The 17824-nt window shown below is 35.1% G+C and overlaps 1 protein-coding gene across 11 annotated transcripts in view; it reads right to left on the bottom strand.

The window, feature by feature from the left end:
• Positions 1 to 17824, bottom strand: part of CEP63 (centrosomal protein 63) — a 57708-nt gene that overhangs the window by 14485 nt on the left and 25399 nt on the right. For 10 of the 11 annotated variants that reach the window (XR_004677468.1, XM_034995051.1, XM_034995059.1 and 7 more), the window contains 2 exons: positions 2765 to 2998; positions 595 to 734 (listed from right to left, as the gene is read on the bottom strand). Coding sequence is in view for 10 of the 11 variants with exons in the window: in XM_034995051.1 (XP_034850942.1) it covers positions 595 to 734; positions 2765 to 2998 (374 nt within the window). In the remaining variant the exon portion in view is untranslated. Of the gene's footprint in view, positions 1 to 594; positions 735 to 2764; positions 2999 to 8635; positions 8698 to 17824 lie in introns of all 11 variants that reach the window. The other variant, XM_034995110.1, reaches the window with a different exon arrangement.

Genomic DNA, 17824 nt, shown 5'->3' with positions numbered 1-17824 from the left:
TTTGTTTCCACTTGATACCTTGAGCCAAAGAAACTGAAAAGTTACAGGAAAGTTCTGCCAAGAATAGAAATGTGTATCAGACTTAAATCAAGCAAAAGGAGCATAGCTCCTTCTATTACTTTCCACTACAAGCCTCACGAAAATAATTCATATTTAGAAATATAATGAGTTTTAGGATTTTTTTTTAAATGAGCTATCTCAATAGCTGGCTTATTAATGATGTTGATGATAAGCAGCTACTTATCATGACCTATTCTACCAAGAAAGGGAGGCCTTCCAGGAAACATGGACTACAATTCCTTTCACATTTGGAGTTTCACCAACAATACAGATTGACCAAGTGGTTTCTACTTTCTAAACATTACAGTCTTTTGGTTAGGGACCCAAACTGGATGCAGAAAAAAAACTAACCACACAAAATCTTCTAACACTATAAAAATTTAACTCAGAAATTAAAAGAAAACCCATAATGTGATCAAACACAAAATTATGAATACATAATATTAACACTGGTGCTCAATGGCAAACCACCAAGTGGATATAATTAATACTTAAGATTAAATAAAAAAAAAATAATAATGAGACTAAATATACCTTAGGGCCTCTATTGTGTGTTGAGTGTCAGTTGGCTTTAACTTTGCTTGTAGCTTCTCCTTTTGCATTCTTTCCTCATGCATGAAATTTTCTTGAGACTGAAGAGCTGCTTTCAATTCTCTCTTTTCTTCCTGGAGAATCTGCAAAATACTCAGAAAAAAAGTCAGATGTTATCACAATTTTTCTATTTCATAAGAAAAGGAAGCCAGGGAGTCAGACTATAATAGGTACAATATTAATAAGGCTATCACATGTCTGATCCATTAGCTACAGAGTAGGGAAGAAACCACGGATTCTTGAACATAGTTCAAGGTTAATTTTTTTTAAGTTCTTATTTAAATTCTAGTTAGTTAACAAATGGTGTTGGGAAAACTGGACAGCCACATGCAGAAGCATGAAACTGACTACTTTCTTATACCATCTATGAAAATAAACACAAAATGGATGAAAGACCTAAATGTGAGACAGGAATCCATCAAAATCCTAGAGGAGAACACAGGCAGCGACCTCTTCAACCTTGGCTGCAGCAACTTCTTGCTAGACATGTTTCCAAAGGAAAGAGAAACAAAAGCAAATATGAACTATTGGGACTTTTAGCTTTTGCAAAGCTTTTGCACAGCAAAGGAAACAGTGAACAAAACCAAAAGACAACTGACAGAATGGGAGAAGATACTTGCAAATGATGTATCAGATAAAAGGGCTAGTATCCAAAATCTATAAAGAACTTATCAAACTCAACACCCAAAAAACAAAATATCCAGCCAAGAAATGGGCAGAAGACATGAACAGACATTTCTCCAAAGAAGACATACAAATGGCCAACAGACACGTGAAAAAATGTTCAACATCACTCGGCATCAGGGAAATACAAATCAAAACCTCAATGAGATACTACTGTACACCAATAAGAAGAGCTAAAATTAACAAGTCAGGCATCAACAGATGTTGGAGAGGATGTGGAGAAAGGGGAACCCTCTTACACTGTTGGTGGGAATGCAAACTGGTGTAGCCACTTTGGAAAACAGTATGGAGGTTCCTCAAAAAGTTAAAAATAGAGCTACCCTATGACCCAATAATTGCATTACTAGGTATTTATCCAAAGGATACAAACAGTGATTCGAAGGAGCACATGCATCCCAGTGTTTATAGCAGCAATGTCCACAAGAGCCAAAATATGGGAAGAGCCCAGATGTCCACTGACAGATGAATGGATAAGTTAGAAGATGTAGTGTGTACACACACACACACACAGACACACACACACACACACACCAGAATATTACTCAGCCATCAAAAAGAATGAAATCTTGCCATTTGCAACAATGTGGATGGAACTAGAGGGTATTATGCTAAGCAAAATAAGTCAGTCAAAGAAAGACAAATACCATACGATTTCACTCATATGTGGAATTTAAGAAACAAAACAGATGAACATAGGGGAAAGGAAAGAAAAATAAAATAAGATGAAAATACAGAGGGAGGCAAACCATAAGAGACACTGAACTCTAGGAAACAAACTGAGGGTTGCTGGAGGGGAGGGAGATGGAGGGATAGGGTAACTGGGTGATGGGCATTAAGGAAGGCACGTGATGTAATGAGCATTGGGTGTTATATCCAACTGATGAAGCACTAAATTCTACCTCTGAAACTAATAAAAAATAAATTTAAAAAATTCTAGCTAGTTAACACATAATTTAATATTGGTTTCAGGAGCAGAATTCAGTGATTCATCACTTACATATAACACCCAGTGCTCATCACAAGTGCCCTTCTTAATGCCCATCACCCAATTATCCCTTCCCCCCGCCCACCTCCCCTCCAGCAACCCTTAGTTTGTTCTCTATCTTTTAAGAGTTTATGGTTTGCCTCCCTCTCTTTTTTTCCCCCTTCCCCTATGTTCATCTGTTTTGTTTCTTAAATTCCACGTATGAGTGAAATCATGGTATTTGTCTTTCTCTGACTTATTTCGCTTAGCATAATACACTCTAGTTCCATCCATGTCATTGCAAATGGCAAGATTTCATTTTTTTGATGGCTGGGTAATATTCCACTGTCTATATATACACCACATCATCTTTATCCATTCAGTTGATGGACTTTTGGGCTAATTAGTTTCTCTTAAAAACATGCATACACATATTTCCCCAACTGTAGTAATTTTAAAACAAACCTCTAATAGTCTTTCAGATTCCCTCAATTTTTCTTCTTTTTGCCGCTGCTCTTGCATAACAGACATATTGGTTCCAACCAAGTCATTGACCCTCATGGTGAGGCGCTCTATTTCCAATTCATTGGCACAGATAGTGTCATTGGCCCGCTCCAGCTTACTGCTCAGGTGCTGAATTTCCGACTGGCTGGACAGCTCCACAGACTCTAATTTCTGTTTCCGATTGACAAGCTGAGCCTAGAAACACAGATTACCAATAGACAGAAGTGAAATAATAAAAGAACAATTGATGAATAAGGAAGACCAAAATAAAACTGAGTTTTACTTCCATAAAAATGTAAAGCATTAGCTCATTTATAATAACCCACTAATGACCCAAAAAAACAAAAAACCTCTCATGATAAAAACTGGGAATAGAAGGGAACTTTCTTAACTTGCTAAAGATGATCTAAAAAAACTGTACAGCTAAAATCATACTTAATAATGAGAAACTCAAAGCTTTCTCACTAAGATCAGGTACAAGTCAAGGATATCCCCTCTCACTACTCCTTTTTAATATCAACTGGATGTCCTTGCTAATGCAATAAGGCAAGAAAAGGAAATAAAAGGTATACAGATTGGGAAGGAAGACATAAAGCTGCCTTTGCTCAAGGATAACATGATCGTCTATGTAGAAAATTTGAAAGAATCAACAACAAAAAACGCTCCTGGAAGATTCCTCAAAAATTAAAAATAGAACCCTACCATCTATCAATCCCACTACTGGGTATTTATCCAACAAATACAAAAACACTAATTCAAAGGGACACATGCACCCCTATGTTTATAGCAGCATTATTTACAATAGCCAAGATATGGAAGCAGCCCAAGTGTCCATCAATTGATGAATGGATAAAGAAGAGGTGGTATACATACACAATGGAATATTACCTATAAAAAGGAATGAAATCATGCCATTTGCAATGACATGGATGGAGCTAGAAAGTATAATGCTAAGAGAAATAAGTCAGAGAAAGATTAATACTATATGATTTCATTCATAAGTGGAATTTAAGAAACAAAACAAAGGAGCAAAGGGAAAAAGAGAGAGGAAGAAACAGACTCTTAACTATAGAGAACAAACTGATGGTTACCAGAGGGGAGGTAGGTGGGTGGATGGGGATTAAGGAGTACTCTTGTTGTGATGAACACTGGATGTATGGAATTGTTGAATCACTATATTGTACACCTGAAACTAATATAACACTATATGTTAACTAACTGAAATTAAAATAAAAACTTAAAAAGAGAGAGAAGAAAAAAAATCCCTCCTAGAATTAATAAGCAATTACAGCAAAGTTGCAGAATGAAGGTTAACACACAAAGCTCACTTTTCTATATACCAATAATGAACATGTAGAATTTAAAACATGGCATAATTTACATTAACACCTGAAAAAATTAAATATCTAAGTATCAATATAACTACATAAGTACAAGATTTATTTAAGGGAAACTATAAAACTCTGATGAATTAAATCAAGGAACTAAATAAATGGGGAGATATTCCATGTTCATGGATAGGAGAACTCAATACTGTCAAGATGTCAGTTCTTCCCAATGTGATCTATGGATTCAACACAATCCCAATCAAGATCCCAGTAAATTATTTTATGGATATTGACAAACTGATTCTAAAGTTTATATGGAAAGGCAAAAGACTCAGATTAGCCAACACAATATTGAAGAAGAAGAAAAAAGTTGGAGGATGATGCTACCTGACTTCAAGATTTACTATAAAGCAATGATTATCTAGACAGCATAATACTGGTGAAAGAAAAGACAAACAATTCAATAGAACAGAATAGAGAGCCCAGAAATGGACCCCCATAAATAGAGTCAACCGATCTTTGACAAAGAAGGAAAGGCAATACAATGGAACAAAGACAGTCTCTTCAACAAACTGTCCTGGCAACTGGACATCCACAAGCAAAAAAATAAATCTAGACAAAAACCTTCTGCCCTTCATAAAAATTAATTCAAAATGGATCATAGGCCTAAATGTAAAATGCAAAACTATAAAACTCCTAGGAGATAGCACAGAAGAAAACCTAGATAACTTTGGGTATAGGAACGCCTTTTTAGATACAACACCAAAGACATGAGCCCTGAAAGAAATAACTGATCCTGAACTTGATTAAAATTAAAAACTTCCACTCTTTGAAAGACAATATCAAGAGAATGAGAAGACAAGCCAGGGGCTGGGAGAAAAATATTTGCAAAAGACAGACCTGATAAAGGACCATTAATAATAAGAATCTTAAAACCCAAGAATAAGGAAACAAACAATTCCATTAAAAAATGGGCCAAAGACCTGAAAAGGCATCTCACCAAAAAAGATACACAGATGACAAATAAACATATGAAAAGATGATCTACATCATATGTCATCGGGAAATGCATATTAATACAATAATTACACATCTATTAGAATGACCAAAATCTGGAACAGTGATAATACCAATTGCTGGTGAGGATGTGGAGCATCAAGAGCTTTCATACACTGCTGGTATGAATACAAAATGTTACAGACATTTTGGAAGACAACATGGTGTTCTCTTACAAAATTTAATATATTCTTAACATACGATCCAGCAATTGTGCTTCTTGCCAATTACCCAAAGGAGTTGAAAACATTATGTTCTCACAAAAACCTGCACATGTATGTTCACAGCAGTTTTATTCATAATTGCCAAAACTTGGAAGCAACCAAGATGTCCTCCAGTAAGTGAGTGGATAAATAAACTGTGGTACATCCAAACAATGGTATATCATTCAGTGCTAAAAACATGAGCTATCAAGACATGAAAAGACATGAAGGAACTTTAAATGCACATTAATAAGGGAAAGAAGCCTGTCTGAAAAGACTACCTACTGTATGATTCCAAGTATATGGCTTCCTGGAAAAGGCAAAACTATAGAGACAATAAAAATATCAGTGATTATGGGGATGCAGGGCAGGAGATGAAATGGCCGAGTACAGAGGAATTTTATGGCAGTGAAAATACTTGGTATGCTATTACAATGATGGATATATGTCATTATACATTTGTACAAACCCATATAGACCACACAATACCAAGAGTAATCCTAAACTAAACTATCATGTGTCAATGTAGGTTCATCCCTAGTAACAAACGTAGCATTCTGGTGAGCAATACTGAGAACGGAGGAGGCTGGGAGCACAAAGGAAATCTCTGTACCTCCCTCTCAATGTTGTTGCAAACATAAACTGTTCTTAAAAAATGAAATCTTAAAAAATTATATAATAAATATCTTGAGAAGAAGGGATAAGAAAGAATTGAGAAAGTAAAGGGATTCCTCAGGAGAAGAGATGGTGCCCACCCACTGCAAGAACAGCTGCATTATTCTACCCACTAGTGCAGAAGTTTAACTGCATCTGAGTCATCACATAGGAAAACTGGATTTCTCTCCTCTTTACCACATAGGAAATATAGGAACTATAATGCATTATTTTATTTATTATGGAAGCTCATAAATTAGGGTTTTTTCTTAATCACTAAACGTCTTAAATTTCCAGGTCAAATTTTCCTCTCTCCCCACCCCAGAATACGTTGCATGTAGTTAATTATTCTGTATTTTCAGATACATTACAAACATGCATATGCAGATGATTCAAACTGACCACAAAATGTTTAAATTTGGGGTGGAGGGAACTGGAGAATTTTGCTCCTTGAGGAAAAAGGTGCTTGGAGAAGAGGAAAGATTAGTTCTGTCATCAATATTTAGATACTCCTTGAGCTAAAAGACTTAACCAAATACAGTGCATCTCAAATTAGGGTCTTTCAATGATTTATCTACTGAGGTACATACGAATAAAACTGGTTAGTGGACTGTCTCACAGACCTATAGTATAAAGTTCCAGCAGACTTAGATAATTCCTAGGCTGTGTATCCCAGCAATCCTGGTTTTTAGTTCCCAACTTTCTAGTGTTCACAAATTTTAATCCTGTATCCAGATAGGTACTTCATCTAAATACCAAAGATAGACATGAATCATCTAAGTAAAACTTGCCTTATTATAAATATTTTTAAAAGGTAAAGGTATCCAATTTTATTTTTAGATATTTAAATGGAAATGTCTCTGGGAAATCAATCTGCCATGGATTAAAGATTTTATTGTATACTGTACAGAACCCAAATCCTATACTATGGTCATATAAAGTAGATGCTCAATAATGCCCATAAGCCAGAAGAATGCTGGAAGGAGAAAGGCAAAGAAACAGACAAATAGTGTTTGTATAAATTACAGATCAAGATTCCAGTGTAAAGAACCAAAATCTTTTTACCAGATTCCTATCATAGTCTGAAAAAAAAATATCAGATAGGTTTAGATCCGCAAGAATAACTGCCAAGCATGCAACTGTCTCCAAACTTTTAAAATATAATATATACTTTTTTTGTCCCAAGGGAAACTCATACAGAACCTTGTACAGAAAAAATAACTGAAGAGACTGGGTGAGGGTGAGGAGTAAAGGGCTGGAGCCCAACTTGCTGAACCTTTCTGACCCCACCTTAAACTGCACAGAAGCCCTGGGCCTTGGCAGAACACAGCTAGAAAGCCTCTGCCCAAATGGACACTCAGGCTGAAAGACAATACATAATGGCAAAACACTAGCATTATGTTTTTAACACTGCAGTAGCAGGTGCCTCGCCTTGGTGGCTCAGTTGGTTAAGCATCTGCCTTCAGCTCAGGTCATGATTTCAGGGTTCTGGGATCGAACCCCACGTCAGGCTCCCCGATGAGCAGGGAATCTGCTTCTCTCTCTCCCTCTGCACCTAACACCGCTCTTGCTATCTCTCTCAAATAAATAAAATCTTTTAAAAAAACAAAAACACTGCAATAGCTATTTAATACTACTTAGTTCAAATCTGTAATCTTAAAGTAAACTCACCACTGAAGTTATAGTTTAACTAAGTTCAAGTTTAACCAGTGAGTCTAGATTTGATACTTAAAAACTAACCCAACTTCTTAGTTGTGAAGAATCAGGAACATAGCCTTCTTTTATTGACTCACTCTTTCAGTCACATACACATACAGTGTTTAAGCACAGTAGGAAGTACATAATCATTCCAGTACAAATTCTCTATTTTCATTGGCTGGAATTAATACACTCGGCCGGTGTGATCCAATAGGGCAGTCACTAGTGACGGGTGGCCACCGAGCACCTGAACTGCGGCTGGTCTGCACTGAGATGTACGCAAACTGTAAAATACACCCTGGATTTCAAATGCTCAGTTAAAAAAAAAGAAAGAATGTAAGTGCTGTAATGATATTTTTGGTATACTGAGTTAAATCTATGAATTTCACCTCTTTCTTTTTACCTTTTAAATGTGACTGCTAGAAATTTTTAAGTTACATATAACTCTCATTTTATTTCTATTGAACAGAACTACACCAGAATATTTCAAGAATACCTCTTCCAAGACTAACAGAAACAATCATATAACTACTTATAAAGTAACGATTATTTCTCTTAAATATCTGGCAATAGACGTATCTTAAGGCTAATATATTTTTGAACGCCCCCCCTTTATTTTTTGCAATAACCACTGCCATTAATTTTTTGAACTCAAAACCAGAACTTCCTCTTATTTTTTCTTAGGTTTTAAAAAATGTATTTTTTAAAAGTTAACATGTGCATAAGAGGAAACTGAAAAACACAAGAAGCAAAGAACAAAGTCATCCATAATCACAAGCAGTTTACAGTTTGACTTTTAGGTCCCATGTGTGTATCTACACAAGTAAGCATTTTAATGTAATTAAGATCATACAGTTATGTATCATGCTTTTTTACACACCATGAATATTTACCATTTCAAAATCCTCAAACTATGAGTATTTTGATAACCAAGAATACACTACACCAACTCCATCTGAAAGAAAAAAAAAAATGTAATCCTGCCTTTCTTGGCAACAAAAATTCCATAAAAGACAAAAATGGCAACGGCCTCTAGATAAAGATATTGGCAGAGTTACAATTCCAATACTGCATTCTCTTAATGTTCAATTAAAACTGAGACATAAAGCAAAAAGAGTACACAATGTATATTGCTTCTAAAAGAATTCATTATCCAATTTATACTATTCAAATATTAGCAGGGAGGTATGTTTCCATTGAAACACTTAAAGTATTACTATAATACAACCAAAGAGACGCACACACATTAACAGTTATCATTAAAATGTAAATATGAACACATCCGCATACATCTCTCCCTCTATACTTCCTCCTGCCTCTCTGCAGAACTTCCTCTTATTAATCTAACATGTGACATTCTAACTATTCTGTTGGGATGGGTGGAATTATCTCAACAACACGACTCACAGTAGAGGTATTAAAAGTAAAGAAATAATTTAAAAGGCAATTTATGTCAGGGAGATGGGAATAAAAGCCGAGGTGGGCAACGGAAGTGTGAGAGTAAGGAAAGGGCTAGGGGCTGGGGTTGCGGTCAAATCGTTCTCTGGCTTTACAGTCCCTAATCCTAGTGCTTCAAGGGAACGGCTTTCCCAGATAGCGAGATTCCTGAGAACAATGTGATATGAAGCAACAAAGGCTTTTTATTTTCCAAAGGATCCCAGAATGAAGCTATGACCCTGGCAGGATCCGTCTTTATCAACCTCCCCATCAGTGTCAACTCCAAATGAGTCAGTGCAGGCCACAGCCTTACAGCATTTCCACCAGGTAGCAGCCTGAAGAGCCCATTAAGAGACTGGCTCCCAGTGACACCCTCTTAACACTGTCATGTCTATGTCACCATAAACTTTAAACAGTCTGAGCCAGTTCAATTAACTCTGATAATTCTACCAAGACACAGATTAACATTTGAGTTAGGATCATCTTTTCTTCATAGGTTGTAACATGGAAAGGATGCTTTAAAAATATTATATTTATACTTATAAATATGTATATATAATTGAAAAGTGGATTTAAAACTAACTTGAATGATATCATATAGCTCATCTAAATATTTCAAAAGGAAAACATATATATTTAATGCAACCTCTATTTTTCTCACATCACATTTATCAACTAAATATTTTATACTCTGTGCTGGCTTAATATTTTAATTTTTTTAATGTTTTAATGTTCTCTAAGAATTCCCTTAATATCTCCTTTCAACACTTGTATATGGGCAAGAGGGAAAGTAGCAGGTGGATTCCTTGCCTTCTAAACAGAAAAAACCTTATGTTTTAGTGACTAAACCGATCCTTTTCTATGCATATATAACCATCATTCTATCATTGCATCTAATAATGTCACGTTGTTTAACAACTGTACTTCTTAATATAATACACTTTAATATTCGATAGAACATCACCCTCACTCTTTTAGAAAATGTTGCTTAGTACCATTCATTTATTCTTTCATAAAAATTTTAGAATCGCTCTGTCAAGTTCTCAAAATCTAACAGTCAATAAATTATGAGGATAACCATTCAGGAAAAAAACAAGTTTAGCCTATCAAATACCATATAATAATAATTTTCAGATCAAATATATAAAAAAGAAATTATAAAGCAGAAAAAATCTTGGCTTAGGTAAAGCTTTATAGTATGACACCAAAGATAGAAACCCTACAGAAAAAATTAAGAGAATTAAGCAATTCTAAATAATTGTTTATAAAACAATTGTGTTTCCATTAAAACTATTAGGCAAAAATTAAGGTAAACTAGGAAACACCCAGAACTGCAACAAAACAGCAAAGGGTTAATAATATAGTTAATATAGGAAGAGCTATTTCAAAAGTAAAATATAAATATCCTAGAAGAAAAGTGAGCAAAAGACACAAACAATTTATAAAAAAAGGAAATGTCTGCAAGTAGATGAAAAAATGACACAACCTAATTCATAATTAAAGAAATGTACATGAAAACAAATAATTATAACCACATTTTTCACCTTCCAGATCAACAAAGACAAGCTTAAAAGTAGGGGAAATTAAAAAAATAATAGTGCCCATAATTGGCAAAGTGTGAGGAAACGGACAATCCCAAATACTGCTGGTGAAAGTCTAGATCAACATAACTTTGGAGAGTACTTTGCAATATATATTAAAATCTTTAAGAATGTTCAACTACACTGGTACAGCAATTTCACTTCTAGGGCCACTTCCTAAGAATATAAATGGACACATATTCCTAGATGTTTATATAAAGACATTCACCCAAGCACTATTTGCAAGAGTAAAAAAGTAAAAAATTAAATGTTCTATAATAAGGGATTCAATACGTAAATTATGGTACATTTAATGGTAGACTGGACTTCTATGCAATCATTATGACTACACATTGGTTGACTTGTCATATTTAAAAAGGAAAATCTTAATCATGAAACTCAAAATATTGTATTATATAGTGCTTAGTGCATCTAAATAATAAGAAAATATTAAATGGCATAAAGAGAGAAATTGACAGTAATATATTTAATAGTAGGGGACTTTAACACCCTATTTACATCAATGAATAGATCATCCAGACAGAAAATCAATAAGGAAACACTGGCCTTAAATGACACATTAGACCAGATGGATTTAACAGATATAAACAAAACATGTCATCCAAAAACTGCAAAATACACACTCTTCTCAAGTGCACATGGAACATTCTCCAGGACAGATCACATGTTAGGCCACAAAACAAACCACAATAAATTCAGCAAGACTGAAATCATATCAAGCATCTTTTCTGACCACAACAATATGAAAAGAGAAATTGATTACAAGAAGAAAACTGGAAAAAACACAAACACATGGAAACTAAACAACATGTTACAAACAACTAAGAGGTCAACAAAAAAAATGAAAAAGGAAAAAAATACCTTGAGACAAATGAAAATGGAAACACAATGCAGCAAAAGTAGGTCTAAGAGGGAAGCTCATAAAGATAGAGGCCTACATCAAGAAACAAGAAAAATCTCAAATGAACAATCTAACTTTACACATAAAGGAAATAGGAAAAGAAGAACAAAGCCTAAAGTTAGTAGAAGGAAGAAAAAATAAATAAGTAAATAAATAAATAAATAAATAAATAAATAAAGGAAATAAATGAAAGAGAGACTTAAAAAATAGAAAAAAAATTAAAAAATGAAACTAAAAACTGGTCCTTTGAAAAGATAGAGAAAACTGATAAATCTCTAGCCAGATAGATAAGAAAAAAAAGAGAGAACAAATAAATAAGAGAAGTTACAACTGACACCACAGAAATACAAAGGATCATAAAAGGCTACCACAAATAATTACATGCCAACAAACTGGAAAACCTTTAATGGATAAATTCCTAGAAACACACAACTTTCCAAGATTAAATCACACAGAAATAGAAAATCTGAATCAACTAATAACAAGTAATGAAACTGAATCAGTAATTTTAAAACTCCCAAAATATAAAAGTCCAGAACCAGACAGCTTTACAGGTAAATTCTATAAAACATTTAAAGAAGAGTTAGTACTGGGGCGCCTGGGTGGCTCAGTCAGTTAAGCATCTGACTTTGGCTCAGGTCGTGATCCTGGGGTCCTGGGATGGAGCCCCAAGTCAGGCTCTGCACACAGCAGGGAGTCTGCTTGTCCCTCTCCATCTCCCTCTGCCCTTCCCCCCCGCTCATGCTCTCTCTCAAATAAATAAAATCTTTAAAAAGGGGGAGGGGAGCGCCTGGGTGGCTCACTTGGTTAAGCATCTGCCTTCAGCTCAGGTCACGATCCCAGAGTCCTGGCAGATCAAGCCCCGCGTCGGGCTTCCTGCTCAGTGGAGACTGCTTCTCCCTCTCCCACTCCCCCTGCTTGTGTTCCCTCTCTCGCTGTGTCTCTCCCTGTCAAACAAATAAATAAAATCTTAAAAAAAAAAAAAAAAGGTACCTATCCTTCTCAAATTATTCTAAAATACTGAAGAGTAAGGAAAGCTTCCAAACTCATGAGGCCAGCATTACCCTAATATCAAAACCAAAGACACCACAAAAAAGAAAACTATAAACTAATATCCCTGATGAACACAGCTGTGAAAAATCCTCAAAAGAATATTAGCAAACTGAATTCAACAATACATTAAAAGGATCATGATCAAGTAGGATTTATTCCAGGAATATAAGGATGGTTCAACATCTGCAAATCAATGTGATACACCACAAAATGAAAGATAAAAATCATATGATCACCTCCATACTTGCAGAAAAAGCATCTGACAATTCATCATCCATTATGATAAAAACTCTTAACAAACTGGATATAGAGGGAATATACTTCAACATAATAAATGACAAATCCACACCTAACTTCACACTCAACAAGCTGATAGCTTTTCCTCAAGATCAAGATCAAGAATAAGAGAAGGATGCCCACACTCACCACTTTTCTTCAACAAAGTATTGGAAGTCCTGGCCACAGCAATTAGGCAAGAAAAAGAAATAAAAGGATATCAATATTGGAAAGGAAAAAGCAAAACCATCAAAATTTGCAGATGGCATACCATATAGAAAGCCCTAAGACTACAGAAAAAAACTGTTAGAACTAATAAATGAATTCAGTGAAGCAGCAGCATACAAAATTAACATACTAACATATTAGTGTATTTCTGTACACTAATAATGAGCTATCAGAAAATTGCAATTACAAAATGATTGCAATTACATTTGCATCAAAAAGAAAAAAACACCTAGGAATAAATTTAACCAAGGAGGTGAAAGATTTGTCCACTGAAAACCATAAGACATTGACGAAAGAAATTGAAAACAACACAAATAAATAAGATATTCCATGCTTATGAACTGGTTAGCTCACTCAGTTAAGCATCTGCCTTCAGCTCAGGTCATGATCCCATTAGAGGGGATCATGGGAAGATTAATTAGAAGAATTAATAGTTAAAATGCCTATACTACCCAAAGCAATCTACAAATTCAGTGCAATCCCCATCAAAATATCAGTGGCATTTTCCATAGAACTATAACAAAGAATCCTAATGTTTGAATGGAACTACAAAAGATCCCAAGTTGCCAAAGCAATACTGAGAAAGAACAAAGCTGGAGGTATTGTGCCTCCTAATTTCAAACTATACCACAAAGTTATAGTAATTAACACAGTGTGGTACCAGTATGAAAACAGACATATATTAATGGACTAGAATAAAGACCAGAAATAAGCCCACACTTATATCGTCAATTAATCTATAACAAAGAGACAGAATAAACAATGGGGAAAAAGAGTCTCTTCAGTAAATGATGGGAAAACTAGCTACATGCAAAAGAGTATTAGGTCACTACCTTACACTATATACAAAATTCAAAATGGATTAACTACTTGAACATAAGAACTGAAACCACAAGGCTCCTAGAAGAAAACACAGGCAGTAAGCTCTTTGACATCAGTCATAGCAGTATTTTTTTGGACCAGTATCCTGTGGCAAGGGCAACAAAAGTTAAAATAAACAAACGGAATTACATCAAACTGAAAAGGTTTTGCATGATAAAAGAAACTGTAAACAAAACAAAAAGGCAATCTACTGATGGGAAAAGATTCCTGCAAGTCATACATCTGATAAGGGGTTAAAATCCCAAACATATAAAGAACATACACAAATTAATATCAAAAAAACTAAACCTGATTTAAAAATGGGTAGAAGACATGAACAGACATTTTTCCAAAGACATACAGATGGCCAACAGACACATGAAAAGATGCTCAGCATCACTCATCATCAGGGAGATGCAAATCAGAACCACAATGACATATCACCTCACACCAGTCAAAATGGCCAGTATCAAAAAGACAAAATAGCGAAAGTATTGGTGAGGATGGGAGAAAAGGGAGATCTTATACAATGTTGATGGGATTGTAAATTGGTGCAGCCACCATAGAAAACAGTCTGGAGGCTCCTCAAAAAATTAAAAATAGAACTATCATATGATGCAGTAATCCCACTTCTGGGTATTTATCTGAAGAAAAAAATACCAACTCAGAGAGATACCCACACCCCTATGTTCACTGCCTCACTGCTTTAAATAGTCAAAATATAGAAACAACCCAAGTGTCCATTAATAAATAAATGGATAAAGAAGATGTGGGTATGGGTGCCAGTGTGTGTTTGTATTCGATTATAATGGAATATTACTCTGTCATAAAAAAAAAGAATGAAATCTTGCCACTTGTGACAACATGGATGGACCTAGAAGGCATTACACCTAGTGAAATAGGTCAGACAGAGAAAGACAAATACTGTATGATTTCACCTATATGTGGAATCTAGAAACCGAACATATTCCCCCCCAACACACAACAGTGTTTTTCTAGTAAATGTACATGACTGCAATGTACACTGCATAGAAGCATAGAAAAAGTTGGAAGAAATTTACACCAAAACGTTAATCATGATAGATCTCTAAGCTATGGAATTATGGGTGATTTTATTTAATTCTTGTCTCATTGACATTTTCTCATTTTTCTAAAATGAACATGTATTCTGTAACTTTAATAGCTGATGAAAAGAACTTGGACAAACATAGGACTCAAAGATTGAGAAGTTATTGTGAAGTCCACTTGCAGATGTTAAAAAATATATAAGAAAAAAGTTGATATCAAGTTTTTAAAAACTGGGGGAAGTGTGGATGTTGATCTCCATTTATCTAATCTCCCAGATTTTCTCCCTTGACTGTTCAGTGGTGACTCACAGATCACCAAAATGTAACATGTCAACCTTGACTGGATTCCAATTTGAACATCCAACTGTACAAAGACATAATTTCAGACAACTGGGGAAGTCTGAACAGACTGAATATTAAATTATGTTAATAAATTATTTATTCTGTTATAATTTGTTGAAGTCCTTATCTGTTGGGAAACATGACAATTTCTGTGATTTGCTTTGTAATATTCCAGCCAAAGGTAAAAAGTGGGGAAGGATGAAACAAGACTGGCAAAATGAGTTTGTTCGGTACAGCCTTAGCTTTGCAAGTAGAACAAGTTCTAGAGCTCTGTTATGCAACAACATGCACAGAGTTAACATTAATATACTCTTTAAAATGGTTAAGATGGTAAATTTTAATGTGTTTTCTACCACAAAAAAAAAAAAAAAGGCGTAGCAAAATGATGGTAGCTGTTAATGCTGGGTAACAGCTATCCAAAAATTTATTTAAAAGTTGTTTTTTTTAATGATGAGCATACAGCACTGCCACATACTGAATCATAGAAAGATTTAATTTTGTTTAGTTTGCTAAGGGGGAAAGAGAAATATAGTATCGGTAATATTTTTTGAGTTAAGCAGGGAAAACAAATGTTGGCTTTTTAAAGGCTTCTTATTCTGGCCTATTTCAATCATGGTAAACAAAAATCTCACTTTTACTAGCAATGAAGTTTAATTATGCAAAGCAATCACAACAGTAATTTGAAAAAAGGATTTGCATCAATAATAAGCACACTCCACAGATGAGTAATTGAGAACTAAAAAGTAGGACTTGATTTTCTTTTTTTTCCAATCTGAAGGCTACAATTAGAGTATAACAATATCTTATAGCTATTTATGTTTGCACAGTGCTTTAGCATTCAGGTCAAAAAAACCGTGGTCTAGACATCCAGGATTTTATTGGCCCACTCTGACTGCATAGCTTGCTGTAGCCTAGTAAATAATTTTCTTCCTTGAGGTCGCTGTGGGCCCCCCTGCCATCCTGAGTGGAGTCACTCACAGCAGAGCCATTCACGGTACTTTACTGGCCAGCTGATATTTCAGGAGAATGATTACAAGCCAAAACATTACTGAGAGTTAAAGCAGCAAATAATGCAGATTGTTTTTGTTTTTTTTAATTTTTAAAGCTTCCCTTCAGCTCTTTCAACTTATCGAGTAATTCCCTCATTCTATAAAACTGAGATAACTACTAACCTTGACAGATTATCATGATATTAAACAGACAACATAGAACCACATATTCTAGATAACTGCCATCTAGAAGAAGCATTGAGACTGTGTCTAGCACACAACAGATGGTCACAAATATTTATTCCCCTCTATGTTCATTTCCTTTTATGTTCTTGGTTTTTAATTGAAAAAGCAAACATAGGGGCGCCTGGGTGGCTCAGTTGGTTAAAGCAACTGCCTTCGGCTCAGGTCATGATCCTGGAGTCCCTGGATGGAGTCCCGCATCGGGCTCCCTGCTCGGCGGGGAGTCTGCTTCTCCCTCTGACCCTCCCCCCTCTCATGTGCTCTCTCTCATTCTCTCTCTCTCAAATAAAATAAAATCTTAAAAAAAAAAAAAAAGTAAACATAGTATGTTCTAAGAAGAAATATCCCTAAATTAGATATTTTTTGGTTCTGCTTAAGTCACCAGTTCTTCATTTAAAAAAAGATTTTTTTTTAATTTTATTATGTTATGTCACCATACAATACATCATTAGTTTTTGATGTAGTGATCCACAATTCATTGTTTCCGTATAACACCCAGTGCTCCATGCAGTACGTGCCCTCCTTAATACCCATCACTGGGCTAACCCATCACCGCACCACCCACCCCTCTAAAACCCTCAGATTATTTCTCAGAGTCCATAGTCTCTCATGGCTCATCTCTCACTCAGATTTCCGCCCCCCCCCCTTCATTTTTCCCTTCCTTCTCCTAATGTCCTCCATGCTATTCCTTATGTTCCACAAATAAGTGAAATCATATGATAATTGACTTTCTCTGCTTGACTTATTTCACTTAAGCATAATCTCCTCCAGTCCCATGTTGATGTAAAAGTTGGGTATTCATCCTAGTAAGGTAGTATCTCAATGTGGTTTTGATTTGAATTTCCCCGATGGCTAATGATGATGAACATTTTTTCATGTGTCTATTAGCCATTTGTATGTCTTCTTCGGAAAAGTGTCTGTTCATGTCTTCTGCCCATTTTTTGAACTGATTATTTGTTTTTTGGGTGTTGAGTTTGAGAAGTTCTTTATAAATCTTGGATACCAGCTCTTTATCAGTAGTGTCATTTGCAAGTATCTTCTCCCATTCTTTAACTAGAGTTCTAAAAAGTGTTTCTGTTACCAC

The sequence above is a fragment of the Mirounga leonina genome, unplaced genomic scaffold (assembly GCF_011800145.1).
Source record: "Mirounga leonina isolate KUSES-001 unplaced genomic scaffold, KU_Mleo_1.0 Mir_115, whole genome shotgun sequence".
In the NCBI taxonomy this organism is placed as follows: Eukaryota; Metazoa; Chordata; class Mammalia; order Carnivora; family Phocidae; genus Mirounga; species Mirounga leonina.
The sequence above is the reverse complement of the archived record's forward strand: the minus strand, read 5'-3'. Positions and strand labels throughout refer to the sequence as shown.